The 25,525-nt window shown below is 44.7% G+C and overlaps 1 protein-coding gene across 1 annotated transcript; it reads right to left on the bottom strand.

The window, feature by feature from the left end:
• Positions 1 to 21,181: 21,181 nt before the first annotated feature.
• RPS21 (ribosomal protein S21) lies at positions 21,182 to 25,482 on the bottom strand. Its single transcript, XM_072878820.1, has 6 exons — positions 25,364 to 25,482; positions 25,025 to 25,117; positions 23,987 to 24,050; positions 22,132 to 22,203; positions 21,425 to 21,480; positions 21,182 to 21,244 (listed from the first exon to the last, which is right to left on the bottom strand). Exons 2-6 carry the CDS (start codon positions 25,072 to 25,074, stop codon positions 21,235 to 21,237), a joined length of 252 nt encoding a protein of 83 aa, XP_072734921.1. The 5' UTR covers positions 25,075 to 25,117; positions 25,364 to 25,482; the 3' UTR covers positions 21,182 to 21,234.
• Positions 25,483 to 25,525: the final 43 nt, after the last annotated feature.

Raw genomic sequence — 25,525 nt, 5'->3', positions numbered from 1 at the left:
CTCTGCTAGCACATTGCAGCTCACATCCTCAGCAAACACAAAGCCTGTACAGCCCATCGTCACGCCGATGGGCTGGGTAGCAGCTGTCCTGCCTGTGCACACCCAGGGAATGGGCATGGGGCTCTTGTGCTTTGCTGTAAGACGAGCCACACAGACTAAGCTGCTAGAACATCTGGAAACTAGCATTAGAAAGAAAATCTGAACATGCACGCCCAGGTCTTTAGTCAATGGGGAGAGGAAGAGTTACTTTGAAACAAAACCCGCCAGCCCCAACCTGTAGGCAGGAGCTGTCTGCTTGCAGTAAGTCTGGTCCAGGAGGTGCTCTGCATCCCAGAAAGGCGACCAGCAATCTTCTGAAGCGGCTCTCAACCACCCTCAGCATGAGCAAATCCAGCACTAGGGATCCCTCCCCAAAAAAGAATCTTCTGTGGGTTTGGGTTCAGCTAACGCCAGGGACCCCCAGGGCAGAGATGGGCTGTGCTGCTGCTCACTGTAACGGGGGGGTGCTGCTTTGGCTGCAGCACACCCCTGCAACAGAGGAGCCGAGGCTTTCCGGGGCACTCTCCGCACGCTCCCCGCTCCCACCCCTGCAGATATGAGCACCCACAGAAATCCACAGCCCCTCCCCACCTCCCCCACAGCCTATTGTTGCACTTGCAGTCAAAAGCAAGCCTTGGGGACAACCACAGACAGCTCTGGGAGGCAAAGGTTACAGGTGTGCCCGCGCGCCCTCCTGGGTGAACCGATGTCGATGTCGGCAGAACGATCTCCAGGCCCCGGGGTGACAGCTTGACGAATGACATGCCACATCAAGGCTGGCAGCTTCTTTGCCTGGGAGGAGCAGAGAGCTTCATGAGCATTTTTCTCCTCTGAAATCATTTCCCTGCCTGACTGCCATTTCTAGCCCTTGTAGCTCATTTTTTCCCTAATAAACTATTTTAAAGATAAAAGGTACCAGGAGAAGATTCCCTCCTTGAGATGAAGACAGTCGGCACTCCAGGGATCTCCATGCTTCATGGCTGGTGGTTTTCCCAGTCACCTCCTGGCATGACGAGGTGGCTGTGGCAAAGGGGACAACTGCCACAGGGGACCTGGCACCATCTTCTCACCCCTTTCACAGCTGTGCAACGTGGAGAGCTAGGACAGATGCTCATCCCAGAAGTCATTCCTGCTTCTTCAGAGCACTGTAGTTAGTGGGTATCTGCTTTGTCTTCTTCCCAGCTTGGACACTGGCTCTTTTTAGCTCTGAAATGAAGCCTCAGGAGCTGTTCTGGAGGCTGGTGGCTACCCTTCATTTCCAGAACCAGTGGGAGCAGAAATCACCAAAGCACAAGCCATTAACTCATCATTCTCTTACTTCAGGCAAACCAGAGAGATGCTGCGTTATTAAAATGTAACCCTTCAGAATCCCTTTCTGCTATAGACAGAGGCCCTCTCATGTCAGCAGGAGACTCCCCAGCCACATCAGCAGCTATGGATCAAACCCAGAGATCTGTCCTTCAGCCCATACTGCAGCTCTGCCAGTGTCGGCTCCTGCCCCGAGGGTAGTGCAGTGCCATCACAACACAAGTACCGCACAGCACCACCATGCAGCCTCCCAGTTCCTCACCTCAGCTCTCCTGCTCAGTAGAAAATTGGCAGAAGCAGCCAAGTCCATGTAGAAAAATATCTTTTTGTTTTTAAAACTGAAGATGTAAAATAAGCAAGAATGCAGAATTCTTTTTACTAATGGAAAGCCAACAGGGCAAGAAACACCAAGGAAGAGCCTAGACACCTGAAGCTACAGGCGTCACTCAGATGGCTGTATTGTAGCATGGACACCAAATGGATGGGAAGGTACAGCCTGCAGCACTCTGCCACATCCAGGAAAGGCCAAGGCCCATCCCCCCCTCTGTTTTGGCAGTTTCAGGTGACATATCCGACCACAGCTCATAAATCCCAGCTAACCAGGGCATTTCCTTAGGCCCCCGTGTCTTTGTTTAATCACTTTCTCTAGACCATGCTGACTTTTCAGATCTTGCATGCAATAGCTCAGCAGTTCCAGCAAGTGACGTGAACAAATGTGCCGGCACGATATACCACCCCCACGGCTCGGGCTGCTGCTGCCTTCGCTCATGCACAAGAACAGGCATCTGCAACCACCCTGCGAGCTTCGGTAGGGCTGTTTCACAGCAGTGCCCCACACCAAGAGCTGGCCTGGACAAAGGTTTACTGTTAGATATGTCCGCTTGCATGGTTTAACATGCACCATCTACCATGCTGACAAAGATTAAATGAGTCATCCTTTAGCAAGTGTTCAGCTGGCCAAACTCAGTCTCGTGGGGATCTTTGACTGTAACTCAAGCTACTTAAATCTGTTCTCCATTAGACTCCCGTCAGCCAAAATGGCTTAATTTGAAACTTATGTTGGGGTGTAATCGCACCTTTCAAAGCAGACTCGATAAAACCCAAAGGTGCTTGAAAACCCAATGCACTACAAATGACTTTTCATGAAAGCCTCCTAAATATGTAAGCCAAGCGGTCTGCTTTTTTGAGAGAGAAGCAAGCTAACTCAAAATGCACCTCGGTTAGATCATGTCTCTGTCTGATACTGATCCATGGGAAAAAGTTGGTATTAATACAAGACACAGTAGCAAAGAGTTTAAATTGTCTGTGTCTGGGGACTGTTCTTTGAGTTTTCAGTGAATGCCTGCTATTAAAATCCTTGTGCTGTAAATAGTCCAAAATCAACTATAATTTTGGCCTGCAACTCAAGCAGAATTAAAAAAATACTTTAAAAGCAAAACAAAAGATGGTTCACTTTCATTTCTGAGTTACAAACCAGCTGAGTTTGGATTGCGGGAGGGGACACTAATTCACCTACAGAAATAATGAGTGAGGCAGCGGGTTATATTTCACAGAGTTTTAAACATATTGGCCACAAACCTCCAGGGAATACCATGTCCCATGCATCCTGGCATTTTCCATCAACGGAAGACTCTAGCCTAACATTTAAAAATTAGAGGTTGGTATTTGCATGGGAAAATAGTTTAATCTTTTTAACAATGAAACCGCCTGGCTGGCAGTGATGGTGAGGATTAGGTATTAAGATGCATTTTTATAAATGGGGACAATCAGTCAGAGCTGTCAGGATGGCTTTCGTTAGGATTACCAAAGTAATGTGCAGAAGTGAAGGTGTTCATAGGAAACCAGATGCCAAATGCAGCAGTGTTTTGCATCGCAGCAAGTAGCAAACAGGTGAAGACTCATTACAAAAGAGACTCACCATGTGCATACATAGACACGCACGTATTCGCAAACAGAAAACCCCTCACGAAATACACTGTCCTAATGACACTTTCAGAAAGCATCTAGTATGGATCTCACACTTGTCCCAATCCCACGGGCTACCCTAACGCATGCTGAATATACACACCAACACAGACCCATTAAAAATGATGCCCTGTGTGTTAATGAACACCACACTATGACGTGGTGAGCTACTTCTACATGCAAAGGACTTATATTTGGGCAATAAACTGCAGAGACAGTTGTACCGTGTTTGCCCCTACACTCGCTCCTCCCTTGAGCGAATGTGCTTGGGCGGGGCAGTGCTGTGGGCAGCAATCTCAGCTAAGACACAGCCATACCAGGATGAGGTGGAGAAGCTTTTGGACTCTAATATTTCTGAATGGCGTCTCCTAGACCAGTTCCCGAAGCTGGCGTGAATTCCTGTGAGCATCTCTCCCTTCAGTTCAAAGACATCACACCTGTCTGAGCACAAGTTAATCTTTCAGAACACTTGGAAAAAAACCCCACCGCGGATGGTGCAAAAAGGATATTGTCGTGGTTTAGCCCCAGACGGCAACTAAGCACCACGCAGCCGCTCACTCACTCCCCCCCACCCCCACGGTGGGATGGGGAAGAGAATTGGAAGAGTAAAAGTGAGAACACTCGTGGGTTGAGATAAGGACAGTTTAATAGGGAAAGCAAAAGCCGCGCGCGCGAGCAAAGCAAAGCAAGGAATTCCTTCACTCCTTCCCATGGGCAGGCAGGGGTTCAGCCATCTCCAGGACAGCACGGCTCCATCACACGTAATGGTTGCTTGGGAAGACAAATGCCATCGCTCCGAATGTCCCCCCCTTCCTTCTGCTTCCCCAGCTTTATATACTGAGCATGACACCATATGGTATGGAATAGCCCTTTGGTCAGTTTGGATCAACTGTCCCGGCTGTGTCCCCTCCCAGCTTCTTGGGCACCTGGCAGAGCATGGGGAGCTGAAAAAAGTCCTTGACCAGTGTAAATACCGCTCAGCAACAGCCAAAACATCAGCGTGTTATCAATATTATTCTCATACCAAAACCCAAAACACAGCACTACACCAGCCACCAGGAAGGAAATCAACTCTATCCCAGCCGAAACCAGGACAGATATTCTCACTTGCCTCCACACCAAACACCGCAGCAAAAACATAGAAACACGTGAATGGGGTGAAGTCAGCGTACACAGGCAGTCACTGTCTGTCATCAGCAGAGCAAATGGCCCCTCCACTTAAGAGCACAGGCTCTGTCTGGTTTTGGCATCATTCATTTCTAATGGCTGCTGCCATATAATATACAGATGCTGTAGGTGAAATTAAACCTGGAACACCATGACAATATATCATTTTTAGCCCAATTGCTGATGTGAAAGGTATGCTCATGCTGGAATGCAACAATTTAAGTGTTGTTCCTGTCAATCTTCAAAAGCATTTGCAGTCAAATTGAGCTGCCCAAACTACTTTACTCCGTTTGAAAAATTATGAGTAATAAAAATAGTGTTAGATGATGAGCAGAGGAGAGAGGTGGTGCTGAAATGAATTAGCATGTAAAGTCTTGGGGACTCATCTGTATCTCCTCATCCTGCAAGAAGCTGATCCTTCTAATATTTTGATATATGTGGTCTTGGTTCAGAACAGAGGCCAGTGGAAACAGTAGGAAAAAAAGTGGTGTCTGAGCAACTCTATGTCTAAACAGTGGGAAACACTGAGGTAGAGGCAGGAAAGAGAACAGTTTTTGTACAGGAGAACCTGATCCCTGGGGGGCTTCCCCAATGGGTGACCTGCAGAGCCTCTCCTCCCAGCTGTGGTAGCCAAGCAGTTCCCGTTGCGCAGGCGAGTGCCTTTTCCTTCCCGCACCGTTGCCCCAATTAGCCTGGGTGGTGCAGGGAGGCGAGACAAAGGGATTTTTCAAATTTCAAGTATGTACTGTTAGTACCACAGCTACAAACAGGATAAAAACAGGAGCCAGCCTCTCTCTCCACTCAAAAAACACTACAGCAGAGGCACTGCCTGTGCCAGTACAGTTGCACATCCTTTATCTTTGCAAACAGTGTCCTCAGCTCCCCATTCAGCCTGTCACATCTAACACAGGATTTAGTTAATCATATACAGGAAGAACACAGCCCTCTTTGTCAGAGCCCTGCAAGCGTACAAGACTATTCAGGCAATGGGTGGGCATCGCTTGAAATTATGACACTAACGAGGGTCAAACACTCCTTGTTTCCCTTCCATTAGTCACATCGAGCCTGTGTAACACAGCGGAAAACCTGCATCTGCCCACCTCCATGCGCTGAGCAGGCCAGTGCCCATAGAGGGGTCCCTAACGATGCTGGGGTTGGTCTCCAGACATGGGCAGGCTGGAAGCAGCGGCATGTGACTGAGCGCACAGTGGCTACGGTTCCCTTCCCCAGCAAGGGACACCTGCGCATGGTACCAGGAGGCTGGGAGAGGGCTACCGGCCCATCAGTCACTTCCAGTACATTTGTCTTGGGAAGAAACTTAACGCATCTGTCAGCAATGCTACAAGACTGGCTGTCACTGGAGCTGGTGCCTTGGGTGTACAAAAGTCTGTATACGCCTGTGCCCGGCAGCGTCCCTCCAGCACAGAGGAGATGGAGCAATTTGGATTCCTACCACAAGCTGTCATGCAAACTGCAGTAAGCTATTTTATCCCTCGCCTTCCCACTGTATATATGGCCTCCCTGCTTTTGGGATGGGGCTTGAATGCTTCAGTAACATAAAGTGGGGTTTGATGTTAACTCCACCAACCTCCTCTCAATCAACTACATCATGACATCTCAGCTCCTTAGCTCAATCTCTGCTTGAAAACTTAATGGATTTGGTCTGCTAGAGTGGCAGCAACTCAAGCAGCAGTTTCTAGAAGTGCCTCTGCTGGGACTGAACTTCAAAACAGGCAAAACCGCTCCACAGATGCACCTCACACTCGCTTGTGTTCAACCACAAAGCTTATGGGGAAAGCCCAAGTCATGATTGCCTGAGGTAAGCCCAAAATGGACATGGTGACCCAAAAGTTCTGTTCCCCACACTCCCATCATGGTGTTTTCAAAATAAAAAATTAGCCAACTTATGTTGGCTTGGGCTGGTAAGTGGCCACAGGCTGCCCTGTGTGGGCTGACCTACTGTCATCCCAGGACCTACAACAGCCAGAAGAAATGTGCGTGGGCAGAATTCCCGAGTCCACAAGTGGCCTCAAAAATCAGATAATATCATGGGAAAACACAGGGATGGCCCCTGGGGGAAGCAATCCTGTATCCCCAACAGCCTTCTTGAGAGCGACTCTAAAGCTGTCTTCACTGCACATAATGCCATTAGTTTCTGTAACTGCCGTAAATGCCTAGTTGTTTGAGAGCTGACTACCAAACACACTGCCTAGATCTGAGCAATTAAAAAAAAAAAGTATATTCTACCAGCCAATTGTTTAATTATCAAGGGTATTAAGCACAGTGTGCAACTAATAGAAAAGCTTTAGATTTTCTGAACAAGCTATTCTCTCTGCTCCGTTTATTGGAAAGAATCAGAGTACATAACAGGACGTGAGTGTGATTCATTCCCGTTGGTACCACCCATACTGTGGGCTGTGATGGAAATGCCACAGGTCTGGGTACGTGCTCTTTGGTATGCTCCCAAGGGAAAGAGTGGACTGAACTCTGTTTAAGAATCGGGCAAGATTCCCATTATGGAGAGAATTCCCTTGGTGGGTTTGTACTACCCTGTTACCATAGTTGGCTTTATGTTATCTCTCTGACCCCCCCCCCGATCTGCAGAGGAGAGTTTTTGGTGGTCTGGAAGAGGGCAGTGCTGAGCGCTACCATTTCTGGGGGATCTCACACTCCTCTGGCACTGGAAGCTCTCCAGGGAGATAATGCTGTCACTGAGCGATGAGCCCACTAGGACTGCTGACACAGCATTTCTTTTCAAATGTAAACAGTTGTTCATGGTCCAAGAAAGTATTTCACACTGCCCAGCCCAAACATTTAAAAAAGCCCTCCTCTCCCTGAGTCTTGTTTAAGAATCTCAATTTAGTTTTCATTAAGTTAATGAATTCTGGCGTTTTTCATCTGCCTTTTGGTTTCTGGACCATCTTTGGGGTGTACTTCAAGTTTTTCCTGACAGACTTCATGAGTAGAAACGCAGTTTTTTAAAAAATGCAAGCAGAAAAGGAAGCTGCAAGTAAAACATCTGATACTGCAAGACATGATAAAATCACAGGAGCTGGCAGAACTGGCAGGCTGTGCTTTCCTCCTCCATCCATGGCCTATGTCCCTTTGTGAACTGGCCTTTGTTTGCTACAGATTTACTCTAGCGGTTTCTCACACAGAAATTAAGCCCTATTTTATCCAAACCTGGCCCAGAGGGCCTTTGGCTCCTAGCCAGAACATACATAGCATTTCTTTTTATTTGCTCTTCCTTTCTCAGTCTCTCCCCCTTCAGGGTCCTGTTATTATTTAAAAAAAAAAAAAAAAATCCTGGATTTTACTGATTAAAGCACTTACTTTCATGTTGATACATTTATTTTGTACTGCCTTTGGGGTCATAAGGAAGTACAAATTATTTTGGATTTAAAGGGAGCTGGGAGAAAGCTGGGATAAAAAGGGATAATATCAAGCATTCCTTTAGTACTGACACACAGGCACTGGTATTGGCCTGGTGCTGATTCAGGACTGGGGAGGGAAATGGCATTTGGATAAAATGAGATGGCCTGTGATGTGCCTGCAATGGGCTGAGGGAACACGCTGTTATCAGCAGGGCCATGCCAAAGCACGTGCTGCGAGTGCGGTGGGACATCGGGCCCCGTCACAGCTGCTGCTGGGCTGGACGCAGGCAGCACGCCTGGGAACAGGCACCCGAGATAGGGTGCATCGCTGTCCAGTGACTCAGCCGGGGCTGTGTTTCCTGAGCCCACAACAATACGTGCTGCCATTTCTCTTAGTGCCATAGCTTTAAAATTACAGGGAAAATAGCACCCAACAAGCTGGTCTCAGCACAAGCCTTGCATTCCAGAAGGGAGAGAGATGCCTGACACCAGGGACAGTCACTCCAGACCATGCCTCTGCCAGATGTAGTTGCCTGCATCTGGCACACATGTGCAGCCAGTCTGGGCCAGGCTTCTTGTCCTACCTAGAGTGTCCATGCTGCAAGCTGCTTCCCACAGGGCTGCTCCTCTCCTGCTGCAGAACGTTCGTTTCTTGGCTTTGCTCCCAGCAAACTTCTAGGCTGCTGCTGCACACCACCACCTTCCCAGAGGCAGGCACGGCATCCTTTGCTGTTTTGTTGCTGCCCTGAGAATTAAGAAAATATCAGGTGAGGAATCTCTAAATGGAGACTGGCTGAGCAAAGCCAAACCTGCCCTCTCAGCTGTGGCTTCACAGTGGGATAGAAATCTGCATCTGAGAGCCAGTGAATTCTCTTCCAAGTGTGGAGGTCTGAGATCAGAGACCTTTCTGGTGCACAGCTCACAGGTGCTGCCACCCTCCTAATCCCCAAGGTTTGGGGAATGCAGCGCCAGTGGAGTCACGAACATCCCAGAAGTCACTTACTGTCCCCTGCCCACTCACCCCGTGCAAGCATCTGTGCTCCTCAGGGATGCCAGCACCTTGCTCTGACTCTGGCTTATCTTTCTGGCTCTGGTTGCTCTCAGACCCCAAGACATAGGGTAAAATCCCTGAGGGGGGAGAATGATCAGAATCAAATGGGGAAATATTAGAGGATTGTAGGACAAGAAAGGTTTTCTTGAAGACTTACAGGTCTTCCCTCCCATCCTCCTCTTATCTGCTCAGTTCCTTCTTCATATCTAGTTACCATTTCCACCTTCAAGTTTTTCTTGATCCTAGAGATCTGACTGTGTGCAGGCCACTTCCAACAGATAACTAGCTCCTACCTACCCCTAACCTAGCCCATTTCCTTCCTTCTCTCCTGCCTGTGAGATGAGACCTTGTGCAATTATCTGGTTGCTCCCCCCTAAGGGCTGGCTGTACCACCTTGTCTTCATCTGATAAAACCTAGACCCTGTAAGCATTTGCTGAAAAGCATGGGGAAAATAGCTGCATCTACAAAGACCTCAAGCAGACTAGAGAACAGTATCTTTATCCAAATCTGGAGTCAACTGTCTTTCAAAATCAATTTAAACTGAAATAATAAACTGAAATCCCTTGTTCCCTCTCCAAAAATCAGCTGTAATCACAGGGCACTCTTAGTCTCGCAAAGCCTGGAGACCAGAATGCGGCTCTGACACGAGTACTGGGCAATTTATCATGGGAGATTACACCCGGGGAGGGTGCTCATGTGATTAGGATTTAACAGTCAATTAAATAACACCGACATTTCTAACAAAGAAGCTGGGATTAAGGAAGGACTCCAAAATTACTCCTTTTCCTTCCCGACTCTGATGCCATCCTTGGGAATCTCCCTGTTATTAACCCAGATGTTCAATTAAAGCCAACTGGAACAAATAAAATTGCTTCTGAAATTTCACTACAATGGGAATCAGGTGGTCAGGTCTGCCCTGGAGGCAGCCAGGCCGTTAGGAAAGCGTGCATAGGAAGCCGTCCTGTGTCTTGGACTTCAACAAAAGGATTCCAGCCATGTGTTTAGTGCAAGTGATTACGCTGTTGCTGCTCAGGTAATTTCTAACGAGCAGACAGGGAAGTACTACTTCTTTTCAAGATTAACCACTACCAGACAGCGCAGATGAATGCGGCGCTGCTGGTTAGAAAGTACATGTTCAGCTGTGATTGCCCACTCATTTACAAAGAACACGTGGCGGTGCGGTGCTTGCACAGTGATCTGAATGTCTGGGCCCCACGTAGCGTGTAAGTACACAAAAACTCTCCCTTCCCAACCTCTTCCAGCAGGCAGCAGTACCTCCCTCCAGATCTCAGTGTGGCTTTCCTTGAAATTTTCCCCAAGTCATGACCACTGAGCACCTCTCAGTCTTGTCAGCTGCTCACTCCTTCCTCACCCACTCCTCCTGCCTGAGTTTGTCCATCGCTCCTGCATTTATCCTGCTTTATCCCTCCTTACAAGCAGGGCAGGCCACGCATGGGGAATCAACAGACCCACGCCAGATGCCCAGCAGATCTCCTGTTCTGGTGGCATCAGCTCCAGTTTTGTGGCTTCCCTGCTTTTTATCTACCTACCACGCCACTCTGCCTCTCTTCACATCTTACCTCTCGTTTTCTGTTATGGTTCATTTGCTCTCACTTCTTGGCCATGGGAGAGGGTTGCATCCAGCTGTAGAACATCTCATTCACCTAGCACAATGCATTTCAAAACAGTGCAGGAAGAAGTGCATATCACCGTACTGCCTCTTCCATACTGTGACGCTGCATTGGGGTGGTTTTCAAAGCAAGATCACAGGCTCAGCATCTAGGTAAGCAGCTCGTTTCAGGACAGTAAGAAGAGCTTGCTGCCCAACCTGTATTCACCTTTCACTAAACACAAAACATTTCCATCTGATCCTTTCTTTCAATGACTTTTTACAATAGTAAAAAAACCCCCAGATGATTGTGTCACTATTTTCTCATTTTATCAATGTTTTCCCCTAAACGCTGCTCCCCAGAGCTGTTCTTTGGGAATGCCACTTTGCCCTGTGTCACCCTTGGTGCCAGAGCTGTTACAGCACTGGGTCTCAGCGTACAGCTACTATTCTACTTAGGCACAAACAGCCTATTTAGAAGTTACCTGGATATATAGAAGGACACAGCTTTTGCGACCCGAGTTTCCTGACCATGCAAGTCGGGGGGCAATATTACGCACTTGTGAAGGTAGCCAAGATGCTGAACCTTTTTGTATGGCAGAAGAAACAGCCTTCCCCTCTCCACACCCCTGCTTACACTGCAGGCTGCCAGAGAGATTTGATACATCTGCTTGATTGACACCAAGTCCCACAGGTTCATACCTCTCTCTCCATTTTGGGGGGTGAGGCCAGAGTCTTGTTTTATAGGTTCATCCAAAATGTCAGTTATTACCAGCATCCTGTTCTGGACAATTCATCCCAGCAGTGTATGACATGGTGTTTTCCTAAAAGAGTATTTTATGAGGTCACTTCATCATCTAGTCCTTGTTCTGCAAGGTCATTCAAAAGTCATGATAGTGGAGGCAAAATCCCCTTATGCTCTTTTTGGCATATTGGAAAATACAGAACTGTTTGCTGGAAGGGACAAAATATGACTGAAACAAATCCACAGATTTTCCCCTAATACAGTTGCTGGAATAATAGCAAGGTCACGGCTTCCTCTGACTCCTAATAATTGTTGTGGCACATCCCTAAAAGGGATGGCTGACCACAGTACAAGTATTTTTTTTTTCATGTAGCAGGAAGGAGTTGTTGAGAAATCACTCGGAGCACATGAGAGTCAACCTAACACTGTACTTAGGACCAACTACTTGCCAGGGATGCTCATCTTCTCGTATCTACATAATTCTTTAACAGCAAATCCATAGTTTTCCATAACAAAGCTGTGGGTTTTTTTCCAACCAGTAAACGTAAACTTTCTCCCAAAGGTCTGCCTTGTTTTTATTAAGCCATAGTACCTCAAACGCAGCGAAGGTGTTGCTATCGGTGTGTTCGTGCTCCAAGAAGGATGGGGCTATTAGGTGTCTAATTACAAGTCCCAGGAGAAACAGTGGCACTGGGACTTAATGAAGACTTTTCGTATTCCAACAGACACTTTGGATTAGAAAATCAGATCCCGAAGTCAACATTTAAACAACCTCCATACTTCTGGCATGCTGGTTTTGCCAATATATGTTGTTTTACTCATTAGTGCATTTTCCAGCCACCCGAGTGACAGCCAAACAGTAATTTGGAGCTGTTTATTGGAACAGTAACATGTTCTGCTCCTTCTCCCTAAGGCCACACAGACACTCAGAACCAGCACCCCCACAAACGGTTTTCCAGGAAGTAGCGACTTTTGGGAACCCAAAAGACAGAATGGAAGTCATTGATCAGAACAAGCAGCTGTAGATCCCTTGAGGCGACACACAATGCAGAATGGGATGCTGCCTGACACTCTGTTTAAATTGGGTGGATTTATGAGCTTCTCTGATAACAACTTATCTGGAGCTAGAATCAGTTACCACCCCCTTTGCTGGAATTTCTCTTGGTTTGTTCTGTTCCCAGCTCTGAGCACTTCTGGAGAGTGTTCAGTGTAGCTTTGTCCTTCGCAAATTCATGAAGATGGGAATCTAAGTCTAATGGTATCCTGTGAATTTGCATTAAAGGCTCCATTGACCCCAGAGATCCAAGAATTCTTTAGACTGGGCCAGAGCAGTAGGAGCAAACGTGGCAGCTACAACTGTGTGCCTTGGAGTAGCAGTGGATTGTACAATGATCAGTCCTTTGTGCCATTCGTGACTCCTGGGTCCCATCTACTGATACAAGAAATGGGTGACGGAGAACAGGCTCCCCATGAGCATTGCTTTTTGCATTTTGGAGTCTCCAAATACCAGAGGCATTATCTCAAGCTGCAGAGCGTTGTAAATCAGAGTCACTCTTTCCAGCAGTCGACTTTGCTATGACCCTCCCTCTCATTACCCACCCCCTAAAGGAAGAACAAACGCTCCAACGGTCCTACCCCCATAAATGGTACTGGATTCAAAAAGAGAAAAGACACCTGGATTATTTTATGTGCATGTCCAGAAAACTGGTGGTGCAAAATTCCCCTGCTGAATAGAGGATAAAACCAGGGGTTAAAATAGTAAATTAGGATACCTGCCTCTGGCTCGACTCTACTGAGTTTCCTGCAGATCTTCTTTAAAGTATATATTCCCTGTATAACAGTTATTTAAAGAACTGTGCCACCTCATATTGCATTTTCTGAGCAATCCTCAAATCGATTCAAAGCTTCCTACTTTTTTCAACACATTCATTTTAGAGAGGGGTAAATTCTAGTATAGGATGTAGCAGTCGACAGGTCTTGCTCAAAACAAACGTCACCGTCAGAAGTAGAAACTAGGTCTCCTGAGCCTTGGCCCCAGTGCTCTAGTTTTTCTGAATGCCTGTGATGCACGCTCCATGGGACGCATGCCAGGAACAGCTCTCTGCTCAGCTGAAACAAACAGCACTTTTTTTTTCCTTTTTTTTTTTTTTAAAGGCACTGAAATCAATGAGGGTTGAGTAACAGAACAGTCATGAGCCACAAGATATCTGATGAAGTGACACAGTTTGAGATTTTTACATAACCACATGGACAGTTGTTATACATATATGTATATGAGACTTTCCTGAATATTTAAAGTTTTCAGGGAATTAAGACTTACGGCAGTGAGTCAGCACTGGTTCCAGCTGAGGCAAGGATTAACTGCTGTCAGGATAGTCTCAAACCAGCTTGAAAAAGAAAACCCACAGAGATATGTGACAAACAATACATTTTGGAAAATAAAAAAATCTGCATCTGGGGCCTTAAAACCAAACCAGGTCTGATACCAACCATTCAGTAGCCAAGATCAGAAGTGAACGCCGGCCGCAGTGTCGCTGGCAGGCAGGTACACTGCCACTGCCCCACACCTGCAAAGCCTCCCGCTCCTTAGACAGCTGCAGCATTTGGGAGAAGGTCAGAAAAATCTTATAAAACTGCCTCCCTTTACCCTGAAAGGGTTTGTGCCTAACGTGGTCACACTTGTATCCGTCGGCAAGAAGGTGACTGCTGAGACATCAATTCCCTCCGCGATCAAAAGACTCCAAGCTTGGCACCGTTATCTTCTGCAGGAGGATGCAGGCTCAGCAAAGGCAGCGCTGTGTCAAGATGTGCTGGGTTTCCAGATATATGAGCTCTGTGCTACAGTGATCAAGCTCCCTCTCAGGTAATGTACTTCGCAGCCTGAAAGCTGCTTCCTTAATCTGCCTTTTGTAGTTCACATTTTAATCAGCGCCATCTGGGATTAGCTTCCTTTTCTTTACTTATTTTTGGGTACAGGCAGTCTGTGATCCTCAGATTTTGGTCAGCCTGCCTGGAAACTCTTCCAAGTTTGAGATTACCAGCTAAGGTAGTGAACTCTGGGATGATGGTTCCAGGCACTTGAGAGCAGACACAAGACAGCAGCATAAGTGACCCATCAGCAGACACCGAACTTAACTGCAGCGTCGACTTTTTAAAGTTGTTATTTCCTCAGCACAGCTGGCTTGTGGGCTGTACGGTCACAGATCCGGCACAAATGACCCCATTTTCCCAGGAATGCGGAGGGAGTTCGCTGCGAGCATGGCCCCCTTGGCCACAACAGAAATCAGGTGTGTAAATCCCTTTCTTTCAGCCTCAAACTAGTCAAAGGGAGAATTAAGTCCCCAGCCTTTCTAGCCCTTGTAGAGAAAAGAACTGAATGAACCAGGGACAAGCTACAAGTAATGATCTCTGCCACCTCCCCAGTGCACTACCCAATTTATTTTGAAGTGCTATTTTTATTCAGCCTCAGACATTTGAAACACTTTGCCTAGAGCATGAACTATCACATTTCCCAGCTCAATGAGTAACCCATACAGACTTGTGCTAAACACTTCACGAAAATGCTGTTTTGTGAAATAAAACATGCAGTATCTTAGCGTTTCTGCTCAACCTTACTTGCCTGACAGGCACTGCCACTCATGAGAGTAGGTGACAGTTTGAGTAACTTCACATCAGGACGCCAGTGCATTGCCTTTTGGTACGCATCAATAGATGGATCAAGGTGCTTCTCAGAACTCTGGGGCCCTATGAAAGCAGTGAAAAGATTATTGCGTTTAAAGCCAGATAAGCAACAGCTTCATTTTGATGTATGTGGCGTGTCCTAGCGCACAGCTTACAGTCAGCTCATCAAAATGCGAAGCATGACTTTTACTTCCATCCCTGCAATAATCCCCAATTGACACCCAGCAAGCCTGGCCTCCCTGCACAAGGATCGTCCTCCATCCTCTCAGAAGAACATCTGCCGTGGGTTAACAGATAATATATGTACAGCTCTGGGGCTCCGAAGATCTGCGCTTTAATCCTGGTGCTATCAGATGTCTGACAGATGGCCATACCTCACTTTCGGAGCGCCATCGCCTTCCCAGGTGTGAAACACGGGTAGATATATGTATGTCCCCGCAAAGCTGGTGGAGATCTGCTGCAGGGGAAGCGCAACACAAAAACAAGGCATTGCTGAAGCCCATCGCCAGCTGTAGCAGCAAAGGTTTTTATTTTAACTACCTTTTGATTGGGATGAGAGCTGTGCCGGCTGTGGGTGCCCAGGCGTTGGCAGGAGGGCCTCTGTGAGGAGAAGCAGGGCCACCTCATGCTGGACACAGCCGGTTCCGGCCGGCTCCAGCCACCCCGCCACAGGGCACAGCTGAGCCCCTCAGCAATGCTGGGGGCATGGCTGGGAAAACGTGTAGGAATGGGCAAAATGGGAGAGGTAAAAAAAAATAATTGAGAGAGACAGCCCTGCGAGCACTGGGGCTGGGGGAGGACTGGGAGCTCCGGGCGCCAGAGCGGGTGTTCCCCTGAAGCTGAGCCTAGGAAAAGGGGATGGTAGGGGTTTCTCACCATCCAACTCCGTTTTAATAAGCAATAAATTAATTTTCCCCTTTTGCCCATGACAGTAATTGATAAGTGATCTCCCTGCCTTCACCCACGAGCTCTTCCATCTTATTTTCTGTCCTGTTGAGGAGAGGGAGCAGCTGGGTGGGCACCTGGCAGCCAGCCATGGTCAACCTGCCACAGGACTGCAAAAATCAGCTAACGCTCTGCTCCCAAACTGAGGGTCCCGAATCCTCAGCAGAACAGGCATGTATTTGCTTCTTTTCACAGTCCCAGTCCACTAGAAAGAAACCACAGAACAGGATTTATTAACAGACTAAACCTTGGGTATGTATGATGCAGAATAATACGGTTTGTGCAGCCTGGCTGCATTTGTTTTACTCGCTACCAGCTATCTGAGAATCCATGTTAAAATAATACCTTTTTCATCATAATACATTAAAAAAAAATTCCCACATTGACCTTATTAATTGTTCTTAATTCTTAAAATCTTAATACCTGCAGTTCCTATTGGGGATTTAGTCAAGGAGAACTCCTGTCTGATGTTAAACAATAGTGTATTTCCCAGCAGGAAAAATGCCTAATTAGTTTTCTATGTTTTTTCCATGGCTGATTAGTCCAACATACATATGGGGAAGCTGCCTCCCCTGGGATGCCTCAACTAAATGAATTAACTAAAATCAAAACCTCCCTTAACCTGTTCAAAGTAATATTTGCAGCAGAGGTGTTTTTATCTCTGTGTATCACCGAGAGTGACAGCAACTGAGCAAAACAGGAGATGGGAACAGACAGCAGACAGCTCTCCCTAACATCCAACTGAAAAACACAATTGCTGCCAAAGCTAGTGTAACAGCTTAGCTCAGTCCGCTAGGTAGGCTTTCAGCAGCCTCCAGCATCACTGCATGCTTTAGGAAAATAAACTCTATCCCTCGCAAGCTGTCCCAGCTTCCTTTCTGTAGGGAGCACCACTGGGACAGCCTCTGCTCCACGCTCTCCTTGGGAGCTTGAGCCAGGAAGCAGAGCGCCGCAGTAATGGATTATACATGAAGGCAAAAGACACTCTGGGCCTTTTTTATTCCTCTTCTGAGTCACAGTGCTCCTTTCTGCAGTGAAGCACAAGTGATGCCAGGGAAGCACGTTGCCTCTTGTCTTCTCCCAGCCTTGGCAGTGTTTTGCCTGTCTGGCACCTTGCAAGCAAGGGTGGTGTTATCAAAGCTGCTAATTCTGTGCCCCCAGCAACAGAAGATGCAGCGGCCTCCTAACCCTGGACCTCTGATCACAACGCACTGACAGCTGAGATTGGCTAAAGCAGCTTTTCAGCACCACGTAGTTCATTAAAAGAATGTCATGGCTTAAGAGAAAAATTGGTATTATGAGACATCTACAAGCTCCTACCAAAAAAACAGGTGTTTTAAGGAGTAGCTAGGCTCTTGTCTGAGGGGCAAAATTTTGGCCAAAGACACTTGAATAGCCCCAGTTAAATCAGATGTCTTTAGGATGCCACTGCCAAGTCCTCGTAAGTAACAGAAAAGAATTTCATGACTTGGTGCAATGTAACCATGTAAGGGCAACTCTGTCCATCTTGTACAGTACAAGTACAGTTCATTCCCTTTCATGGCTCTAGAAGATCTGAACTATTCCTGTCCCAGGAAAACAAAGAACATTTTACATCACAATACTAGAAAATGCAACTCAAAATTGATTTTTAAAGGGACGCATGTCCTCCCTTGTTAGGATTCTGCAGAAAGTTTTGTAAGACCTCATGTGCTATGCAGCCTCGCTGGTGAAGACCGTGTGACCTTCAGGAAGCCTTTAGCACAGCACTAATCCATTGCCAATGCAACTAGGTTTTAGGATATGGCACCGTAACATTTCAGAGGCTTATTTTGACAAGAAATTAATGAAAAAGTAATTTGTTTCCATTTTTTCAAATTCTGAAAAACAGACAGCAACAATCAGTATTACAAAGCAAAGACAGTTTTAAATTACAACTTAATTCTTAAGCAATACGGAAGTGTAAATTTCCTATAGCTGTATGCTAATGGAGTTTTATTGCTTAAAAAGACATCTGAGAGACCTCAAGTTCATCTTGAACTTTTAAGCTGTCAGTTCACTTTGCCTTATGGAGGAATTCCACTGAAATCCACATGGATGAACAGAGTCCCAGGGGATTAGAAGCAAGTCAACAATATCTAAACTCTTTGGTAAACCAAGCATTTATCAGCAATAAACAGTTACTGGTTTTATTTAAAGTTCTACCCTAATGCCAAGGCAGCAGCAGCTAATTTAAGATATGTCAGAAAGAAACATCAAGTCCAATTAAAACTTATCTCCTTTTACTGTGTACAAAGGAAAGTAATGAGGATTGGACATAAGCCAAGCCAAAATCTCTCCAGTTGGGAGACTGTATTTGTGTTTTCAGAGATTTATCTCCTGGAAAAACGAATTATTTCCAAGAGAATCACAACTAACAGCCCTCCCCCCCCCCCCTTTTTTTTTAAATGCATCTTTCATGGTTGACTTAGATGTCAGAAGAAAATAGCTCAAAAATAAAGTGTGGGTTCTTTTTTTTTTTTTTTCCTTCTGCTTGTGATATTTAAAAGGTATCTCTCTCGTGTGCTTTCTGTATTATTAAATTCAGCATGAAGCCTTTTTTTGGTCTTTTTAGCTGAGTTCCCCTTACTTGAAACATCCAGGAGTTTATCTTTTAAAAGTTCTATCAGCTTGGAGGAGGACTAGTAAATTCAAGTGTTATCAGTGGGAAGACAGAACGTGCAACCAAAGATGTTTTAGTTTATAGCTATGCTAAAAAGGGCTAACAGCCTGTTGATTTCCGTCTTCTCTGCTGAAATTGCTCCTGAAACAAAGGTTTAGTTACGTACTTCATTGTATCTATACAGTGGCTTACACTTGAAATCCTAATTCACTTTACGATTTGAAAAAAAATCTGATTCAAATTAAAAAACCACACCACACTCCAACTACACATTACCATGGCCTGATTTGCTATGCTTAGATTCAATAGCTATCCATGGTGTCAAGACAGGATCTTCCGAAGAAATATGCTGCACTTTGACATGTCTGAGAAGTAAGAAAAATATAGATAAGGAGAAAGGTACTACAGTTGGGTAGTTCGGCCATCCTCCTTCTTAGTTCAGAGGTGATAGCATCCCTATTCCAGGCTCTGCTGAGAGAAGTCTGAGGCTTAAGTTTCCCACACCCACATACATCCACAGCAAACAAGTCAGAAATAAGCCACATGGTAACCAGCTTTGCATGGAGACAGCTGACAGCATAAACAGGAAAGCATCACCAAAACAGTTTCTATCACTTGAGAAAACTTTGAGAGAGGGCCTATGCAGAGATTGAGTAAGGGCAACCGCAAACATTGTCCTAGAGATGATCACACAGGAGTGAACACCGTGTAATCTGGATATAACCTCTCTCAGTAATTCTTGAGAACGTGCAGATCAGAACACACGATCTGAAGGACAGCCTGTGTATAGTTGTAGATATTATGAAATTGGTAAAATGCAGCTGACAATGGAAGTTTTCAAAACTAGTCATATCACGCTGGCATATTTTAAAACTACCAAAAACATAGATGACATTTTATTTAAGTGATAAGCATCGACTGACAAATAAACCTGCTGTGTGCAAAATCTACCAACAAAATCTACCAGCACAAAAGCAGCACCTGGAAGAAAGGATACAGCCTTTTCTTGTCTCCCTCCCGCAAAACAAAAACCTGAGACATTATACCACAAGAAAAGACACCATGCTCTTAAGTCCTTGTGGAATTATAGCCAAAGTAAATCAGAAATCTCTTTTCCCAATAGAGGTGCCAATGATTTTAACTAGACACTTTAAGACACAAAAGTGTCTGCTCTTCTCTGAACACCTATTCTTTCCCCTTTCTCATACCCATATCTTAGTGCCAGCAGTTGCTTCTAGCTTAGGACTTACTACAATTCTGATTTCTGCAAGACAGTATAAGAAAAGATTGTGGAGAGCTTTGGCAATTTAATACAGTGCTTAATGCTGTTAAGACATAACGAAGTTGTAATACTGCCGAAAGCAGCGGCCCACTAGAACGACGCGCGACATCCCAAAGGTTCGTTAGCACAGCTATAGCACCTTGAGCATAGCACTTTCCAAATGCAATACCAAAGCCGGATGTGAAGAGCTGATCAAAGAAAAAAAAATGCCACGAAACAACAATTTCTGGCCTGTTTTGACACACAAAGCAGAAGCAAGTTCAGAGGTGTCAGAATACAGTACTGCAAGGTCAGGATGATTGTAGATCTTCTAAACACTGGAGTTTGACAGTACATCTATGATCTCAGCCCTGCAGGATAACCAACCTTATTTCTAATCCAGTATCTGAAGTTAATGTCTGACGGTAACTCAGCAAAGCTTGTGGTTTGAGTATCAGTGTAGCCTGAGCCAACAGATAGTATTTTTTTTTTTTTCCACAATAACTGCTTCAGAAGCTTTACATTATCAGAAAACCAACCAGTTCAAATTAAACACCTGAAGTACAACAGGTAAAACCTTGAAGCAACTCCTTTAAACTACATTATAAAAACTTGAGCTATGTCAGAAGCGTGAAGTGATGGAAATTAGCCAGAGACAGGGAACTGGCAGAGAAGAGAGGCAATGTCAGCAGATGTAGTATCATTCAAACTGCTTGCATCCTCCCTTGATTCCGCTAGTAAGATAGCTAACAAAAATAACGCATCAACAGGTAGAAAGTCTATCTAGCCCTTAAAGGGCTACTAAGTAATTTCTTAAAGTATTGCCAAATATTCCGAGTTATTTCTCCTTAATTTCCCTGCTTTTCAGCATCAAGGTCTTACATAAGAGTAAAAAGGTAAAACTTTAAGAGTCTCTCTCACATGGCAATGAATCTGCTAGCATGCCAAGAAGCATTTCTGATAAGACAGTTTTCCAGTTTTAGTAATTCACTTAAAGAATGTGTCAGTGGCACAATAAATATTGTGAGCCTCTATCAGCAGAAAAACCACTAGACGTTGACATCATAACCAAAAGAATCCCCTTAGTTTCTCCAGTGAAAAAGCAGCAAGCTGAATTACGTTGCTACATTGCAAAATGTTCCATTACAGACCAAAAAAGGAATTGAGCTACAATTGCAAAACTTACTAAATCTGGAAAAGAAAGATAGTGAACCAAAGAGTGAAGTGGAAGTCCTTGATTTTCAACTCTGGCACTGCTTTACAAGCTGATTTGTTTTAAGAATTCATAATCAGAATCTGTATATCTTTTGAAGACACACATTTCTAACTCTTTTCAGACTAGCTATAATAAATCCACCAATGTTTATGACTTCAACAAAAGACATAGCACAATATAGGTTTGAACTGTTTATTTTACATCAGATGTTCCATACCAGAGTTCCTCCAGTTAGAAGTTCCTAAAAGAAAATGAAACAAACATTGTTACAAACCAGTTTGCTTCAACAGCTCAAGTAAATATTTTTGACCAACTGTGTAATCATCCTATAAATACAGTGTATACATTTTCATCCTAAAAGTTAGATTTGGGTATAGACACTACCCCTGCAAGAGTTAGAGCATAAGATAAACATACGTACTTGGAAACAATTCCATCATTTTTTGCCAGGCGCAGAATGGAGTCATCTGATTCACCCTTTAAAAAAATAAAAGATGATTCTGAAGTGACCAAATACTTGCTGATACACATTAAAAAGAGACGCAGCTGCAGCATTTAATGCTGGTAGTGAAATGCACAATGCCTTCCACAGATCACTGCATTTTTTATGCACAGATTAGTGTTTTCAAAATAAGCTGTTAAATTATTTGTCATCCTTTAGAATAAGAAATAGTTTTAACTTGATAACGTATACACTTGCATTAACAAGATATATTTCTGGGTAAGAAGATTTCTGATGAACTCTAGGAAGCTTCACACCATGTTTAACAAATTTAAGTCACGGTAGTATCATCTCCAATAATTGTAAACAACAGATAAAAGCCAGATATTAGTAGCTTGGTACATTTTTAAAAGGAAAAAAATCCACTTGCATCCTTCAGTGATTTTAAAAAAATATAAACATAAATAATTCTACAAACCAAAAGGATTGAGGAAAAAACCAGAAGGAACTGATTCTTGCAAGTGAATTTGTTCACATCTTCACTCTGTCTTCATTATCCCACAAAAGCTCTTCCTCTAGAATGAGCTGAAGGCACATTACGTTTTCAGGGCCAAATATAAATCTAAAAAATTACTAATCAATATAAAAAGAAGCACAATCATTTTGTAGCTCAAGAAAATACCTACCATTCTACGAATTGCTCCACAAATGGCATACGTTTTGAACTGGCCATTTACTCTGCCTGTTACCTTGTCAACCTGTAATTACAAGTAAGTTACTCCACACAGATTCTTACAAAATTTTATGCTCTTACATCACACTTGCCAAGCACTCAAAGATAAAAATTACTTGTTAAATTTTGCAAATATTTTTCTGCAAACTACAAAAACCCTAAGCAAACACTGAAGTTAGAAAGACAACTATAGACTATCTTTTCACAGCAAATTTAATTACATAGCGCAGCTATAAAATTTAATGGATCACACAGCATAACAAGAACACAATACAAAACGGTAGCTAGAAGAAGAAAATGCTCAAGCTCTAAAAAAATGGAAAAGTTCAATGTAAAGTTTACTTGATTTTACTGCCTTTGTTATTTTTTCATGTTTCTTTTAATTAAGGTCAATATTACACAAAATTGAAGTGAAGGGGGAAGGGGACAGTCTTGTTACACAGGTAGAAAAACGCCCAAGTTGAGACACACAAATTGTCTCACTTCCTCCAGTTGCTGAGAGATTTAACAGGAAAAAAGACTAAACAATATAAATCATGAAACTAAACAGTGTAGTGAACCCTGTAATACCATGTGAGTTTGTTTTCGAGCTGTGCTAATCTCTGATCCTTTGAAAGCAAGAAATAGGGATCACTGAAGGAATGAAACACAGTGAACAAGAAAAGTATCTGCCTTAACATTTACAGGAAATGGCAAACAGAGCATTTTTAAAAATGATTTCTTACATCAGACAGATAACATAAGACAGCCAGTTGTTTAAAAATACAGGAATGTAGTCTTGTGGTCTCCCATTCAAGAAGAAATAAGTCAAGCTATATAGCTCACAAGCTATAGGAACATTGTGTCCACAGAATTCCTGCAAGGTGAATACCAATAAAATGGGGAAAAAAAGCATGCTAAAAGGAGTTTAACCAGAGCCCATGTGCATTAACTGGGATCCTGCAGAAGTCAAGGTCTACTGTGGTTTTCTCAGCATATACATTATGCTTGGAGGGATTCGCAATAACGCTACTTTGAGAAGACGAAATTAAACTTTGACAAGAACAAATTCCTTACGTTACAGAAAGAAAACTAAATGTACAATAGCAAGTCAATATAAATAACCAGCATGCCTCAGGAAAAATTCTAAGCCTATGATAGCCCAAGCACTGAGTTAATGAAATGATAACGCTGCACACGAAACACATGAGCAATCTCGTTTGTCACCTATCAAGAGCAGCAGCATTGATTCAAGCAAAACACAGAAGATGGCATTTTAGTTAAGCAAAGTAGAACAGAAATAGAATTCTGCTCTGGAAACTGTATCTTTCTTAAAGGTTGGACAAACTAGAAAAAGCACAGAGATGATCAATAAGAATAAAAAATTAAAAAACAGGGTGCACAAGGACAGACTGAAGAACGGTACTTTCTTACAGACAGGTAGAAAGGGATAAGAATCTCGCAGAAACAAGCATTTCTTCTTCCTTCCTTCAGGACAAGGAATTCCCTAATTTATAACTCTAAATATCTAGAGTTAGAAAGTTGTATTTAGTCAAACAGTTAAGCACTGGAACAGAATGTGCAGAGCCTTATGAAATTGCCTCTAATGAATATTTTGCAATAGGAAATATTAAATTCCAATATTTTCCAAAAATAACCAGGGGTAACATAGTAATATACTTGTACGGTTGAAAGCCCTCAAGCTCTACACTTATATGGTCTCTAGTGAATTATTTGGAAACGCATCACAAGCTGTTAATATTTCTTAACTTCTATCAAAAGTTTAAAGGTGTAGCTCTCTCATCACGTACTTCTGCTATGAAACTTACCTCAGAAATATTTATCTGAATAGAAGCATGATCCTTAGCACCAATTATTCGGTTGCTAGCAGAACTAAGGAATAAAATAACAAGATATATTTAAACACAAGGAAACGGACAGTGACAATGAAAAAAACCTCTTAAAGCCAAATCTACATGCAAATTAAAGCTGCACAAGAAATTTAGACAGTAACAGCTTGAGCTTTCAGTGCTCAGAAAATTAAAATGCAGCTTCACGTACATTTAAAGGAGACCTGCACTTGGTAGCATCATGCTAAGTTGCCAACTATCCCTTCACTTTGGTTTTTATATGCCCAGTTCACCCCTATACAGGGCACACAGCAGCACAAGCCTTCAAAACACACAGAATATCAAGTTTTTCTTTCCTAAAGTGCAAAAAAATACAGCAATCAAGGTAACTGATGAGAATGCAGCTTCTATGCTTTTTTCCTCGGGAGCCATTACAGTTGTCAGGACACTCAGTTTGCGAACCCTCAGAAATCCCAGGTTGTAAAAAACATTTGACTTAAACCGAACAAAACGCATACAAATGGTTTGCTTTTTAGTGATTTTTTTTTTAACACACACATTTACAAAAAAACTTCTCACTATCCATTTACTATAAAGTTGTACTTAAGATGCACTACCAAGGCAACAAGTGATCACTTAATAGGTTCACTACGAGAGCTTGCAGCGCAGAAACAGTAGCATACTACAAACGTGCACGTCTGCTTCTGAAAGGAACCATACGTGAGCTGTCACTGCCACTGTAAGGCTGACACTTAGGCAACAGAAAATGCACAGTATTCTCTTCAACTTTAATCTTTGCTTCACGTATTTTACGTAAGATACTTAAACATACAGAAACAGATAAAAAACTGATTTTTTTTCCCCACAAATATTCGCTACAAGAAAAAAAAATGTGCTTCTGCAGAGGCTGTACCGGCCTCTGGTGGGGTTGACTGCCGAGGGCCCAGCTCCTCGGGGTGCCCGCGCTGCAGGCCCGCCATCCCACCGGCACCCTCGCCGCTGAAGGCAACCGCTCACCACTTCCGCGGGACGTAGAGGTCCACAAACTCCCCGGCGTCGTTCTGCATCTCGTTCGGGTTGCCGCTGCGGCCCTGCACCAAGCGGTAATACCTAGGAGGAGCAAGGCGGGGCTCACGGGCCGTCCCCGCAAGGCCTACCCCCGCTCCCTACAGCCACCCAGCCCCGCGGGGAGCGGGCCCGGCCCGCAGCACGCCGCCCCCCCCCCGGCCTCGTGGCAGCCCGGGAACCGAGGAAAGGGCACCCCCCGCCGCCCCCCGGCCCACCTGAGCCCCGCCGGCCCCCGGCCGGGCCGCCCCGGGCGCTCCCTCCGCAGCAGCGACGCGACCGCGCTCCTACCTCGCGTGCGGCGCGGCGGAAAAGAAGGGGAGGCCGCGGAAGCGGAAACACGCCAGAGGCAGCGGAGTGCTTCCGGCGTGGCGGCACGACGTCACCAGCGCGGGCGCTAAACGTCAGTTAAACGGTCGTGACGGGGGTGCTCCCCTTCCCCCCTCCCCCCCC

The sequence above is a fragment of the Ciconia boyciana genome, chromosome 14 (genome assembly GCF_034638445.1).
Source record: "Ciconia boyciana chromosome 14, ASM3463844v1, whole genome shotgun sequence".
Taxonomy (NCBI): domain Eukaryota; kingdom Metazoa; phylum Chordata; class Aves; order Ciconiiformes; family Ciconiidae; genus Ciconia; species Ciconia boyciana.
Note: the sequence above shows the minus strand (reverse complement) of the source record. Positions and strands in the feature narration are given on the sequence as shown.

Bases quoted from the DNA above. Each gene is read 5' to 3' on its own strand.
- RPS21 (XM_072878820.1), bottom strand. From the start codon at position 25,074: ATGCAGAACGACGCCGGGGAGTTTGTGGACCTCTACGTCCCGCGGAAG. The intron at 24,051-25,024 runs GTGAGCGGTTGC...TTTATTCCTTAG, and splicing joins CTCTACGTCCCGCGGAAGTG to TTCTGCTAGCAACCGAATAA. The intron at 21,481-22,131 runs GTAGGTATTTTC...ATTTTTTTAAAG, and splicing joins GTGGAGCAATTCGTAGAATG to GGTGAATCAGATGACTCCAT.